The sequence below is a fragment of the Salvelinus sp. IW2-2015 genome, linkage group LG5 (genome assembly GCF_002910315.2).
Source record: "Salvelinus sp. IW2-2015 linkage group LG5, ASM291031v2, whole genome shotgun sequence".
Taxonomy (NCBI): Eukaryota; Metazoa; Chordata; class Actinopteri; order Salmoniformes; family Salmonidae; genus Salvelinus; species Salvelinus sp. IW2-2015.
This window is the reverse complement of record NC_036844.1, coordinates 32,552,298-32,555,496: the sequence shown is the minus strand read 5'-3', so window position 1 is coordinate 32,555,496 and position 3,199 is coordinate 32,552,298. Positions and strand designations below refer to the sequence as shown.

Below are 3,199 nucleotides of genomic sequence, written 5' to 3'. Positions count from 1 at the left end.
GGTTTTACAACGTGGAGAGGCTTTGAAACCCAGATGTGTAGTCTTTCCTGAAAGGAACATCCAAATGACATTCCAGGGCCTCAGCGCCATAACGGCGGAAATAAGGCCACAGCCAGGCCTGCCAAAAACACTCTAGAATATCGGATCAGAGAAGAAGACCAAGGATAAACATTTAGGGAGAAGAGACCAGGATAAACGCTAGAAACCAGCGAATAACCACTAAGTACACCACAGGAAGATAAACATTTTAGAGGAACCAGGAAGAGAAAAAAAAATAACGCTAGGGAAGAGGATGACCGGATATAATAAAAAATAAACACTAACCTTTGATTAAGGATAGGTACCAGGCAGATAAAAGAATTATGAGAAATAAACACTAGCGGAGAGACCAGGATAAACATTTAGAGACCAGGAATATAAACGCACGAATGAGGACCATGCGCCAAACAATCCCAAATGAAGAAGACACTTAATGATTGACCAGACAAGACATGGCGCCTACCCCCAGTTTCAAATGAAAACCAGGCAAAAAATAATAAAAATATCAAAAAATAAACACTAGTCAGACCAGGATAAACAACTAAGACCAGAAGATGATAAACACTAGAGACCACGGGGATAAAACCACTAGAGACCAGGATTAAGAAAAAGAGAAAAAATAGAAAGGATGAGCAAAGAATTAATGAGAGATAAGCAAATATACAAAAAACAAAGAAAATTAAACATTAGAGGACCAGGAAAACAACAATCCTACTAAAATAAACGCTAGAGGACAGACGACTCCTAGCGATCCAAACAAAAAAGCAACAAAGATAAACACTACGAGACAGGAAATATATACACCACTAGAGACCAGGGAGAAGTAAACACCGTAGCCAGGAATAGCAGCATAGGAGATGCAGCAATAAACACTAGAACCAGGAAATTAAACGCTAAAGCTAGAGACCAGGATAAACACTAGAGACCAGGATAAACACTAGAGACCAGGATAAACACTAGAGACCAGGATAAACGCTAGAGACCAGGATAAACATTAGCCAGTGTATAATCATTCCACAGGACTACTAACATTAGCAACTTATCTGTAAAAAATGGTATTGTAAAAGAATGTGTACCTTTCTTGCCTCCAAGGTCTGCAGGATCAATTTTCACCACTCCCTCTGTAACAACGATGGGTAGAGATTTTAGAGATTTCCCCTCAACACAAATGTCTAAACTTACGATGCAGAAGTGCCAAGTATAAAAGTAAGAGTTACCGATGGAGTCCACATTCTGAACATGGTCGACGTAGTCTCTCTTTCCCAGGTAAAGGGTAAGCTGAAGATAAGAAGAATAAAATTATCAAACAGAATGTTTCTGGAGCTCTATCACATTTATCACAAATAGGTGATGGTCTGTATTTCTATGGGGCAAGTATTAGAGAGACAGAAAAGTTTTCACTTACTGCGCCATTCCCAGAGGTTTTTTTGTATACCCTGAGAAAATATCAACTAAACGGTCAGCAGTGTTTAAAACATTTCTCTGTCTTTAGTGACCAAAGTGGCACATTCTGCAAGGATTAAACACTCAATGTTAATTTCAAGTAGTGAAAAAACAAAGGTTTATCGGAAGACAAATTATCAATCAACAGTCAATCAAATGTGCGAAGGTATGCAAATTATAATGACACAACCCGATATAAACATATTATTTATACAAAATGATGATAACTGACATGTTTTGTCCAAAATGCTTCCTAATCCTGAGAGAGTTTGGAAATGTGTTTGTCAGACCATACTGAGGGCAGAAGGTATCAGTCAGGGTCGTACATTGTCTTACATGAGCAGATCTGAGGAATTAACCCTTGAGTGTAATATTACCTAACTGACTGGATTTGACTCGGGCTGTAAGCCCCCCTGCATAAGTGACCATTCACCACGTAGTACTTGTGGTATTCAAGGGTGCTCAAGTCAAAGCTGCAGCCTTGCCTGCCTCTCTCTCGAATCCTGTTGAACTGAKTGGAGCCCTCCTCTCAGTAGTCCTCAGGGAAACAAACCTATTATTGACTTTCACTAGCACCTTATGGCAACTCAACTCGTGCAACTCAACCCATGCAACTCAACCCATGCAACTCAACCCATGCAACTCAACCCATGCAACTCAACCCATGCTGTTCAACCCATGCGTCTGCACTTTGCCGTTACAGGGCGCAGACTGTGAGAGCCGCCAATAAACGTAGGATTAAGAGTCCTAGGTATTGTCGCGGGTCAGAGAGTGTGGCTTTCCACTCGTAACCTTCCCCTACGACAGCTTCTCGCAAGTTGACCTCCGCGGTTCATTGGTCCGTTCCGTGTCTCTCAGGTCGTCAATCCTGTCGCTGTGCGACTGCTTCTTCCGCAACATCTTCGTCGCGTCCACCCTGTCTTCCATGTCTCCTGTGTCACAGCCTTTTCTTCGCGCCCCCGTTCGTCTTCCCTCCCCCCCCCCGTCCTTGTCGAGGGCGCTCCTATTTACAAAGTACGGAAGATCATGGACATGCGTTCTCGGACGTGGTCACCAGTACTTAGTGGATTGGGAGGGTTACGGTCCTGAGGAGAGGAGTTGGGTTCCGTCTCGGACGTGCTGGACCGTTCGTTGATTGATGATTTCCTTCGTGTGCCGCCAGGGTTCCTCCTCGAGTGCGCCAGGAGGCGCTCGGTGAGTGGGGGGTACTGTCATGTTTTGTCTTTGATCATGTCTTGTCCCTGTGCTTCCCTCTGCTGGTCTTATTAGGTTCTTTCTCTCTCTCTCTCTATCGTTCCGTTCCTGCTCCCAGCTGTTTCTCATTCTCCCTACGACCTCATTTACTCTTTCACACCTGTCCCCTATTTTGCCTCTGATGTAGAGTCCCATTTTCTCCCTCGTGTTTCCGCTCCGTCCTTTGTCGGATTTTTGATGTTTGCTGTTCCTGTGTCCTTGTTCCGCCCTGTCGTGTTTCTTTGCCTTCTTCAGATGCTGCGTGTGAGCAGGTGTCTATGTCAGCTACGGCCTGTGCCTTCCTGAAGCGACCTGCAGTCTGTGGTCGCGTCTCCAGTCGTTCCTCTCTATTGACGAGAGGATTTCAGTTTCCTGTTTTGGATTACCATTGATTATATCCAGGAGAATCATTATTTGTTTAATACTGGAATAAAGACTCTGTTACTATTACGTCGCTTTTGGGTCCTCATTCATCAGCATAACA

The 3,199-nt window shown here is 43.8% G+C and overlaps 1 protein-coding gene across 1 annotated transcript in view; it reads right to left on the bottom strand.

Moving 5' to 3' along the window:
* LOC111964356 (arrestin-C) overlaps positions 1–3,199 on the bottom strand; it is a 13,587-nt gene that overhangs the window by 1,257 nt on the left and 9,131 nt on the right. The window contains exons 3-6 of the mRNA XM_070443491.1: positions 1,445–1,475; positions 1,257–1,317; positions 1,116–1,160; positions 9–132 (exon numbers count right to left, since the gene is read on the bottom strand). Coding sequence (XP_070299592.1) covers positions 9–132; positions 1,116–1,160; positions 1,257–1,317; positions 1,445–1,475 — 261 coding nt within the window. The remainder of the gene's footprint in view (positions 1–8; positions 133–1,115; positions 1,161–1,256; positions 1,318–1,444; positions 1,476–3,199) is intronic.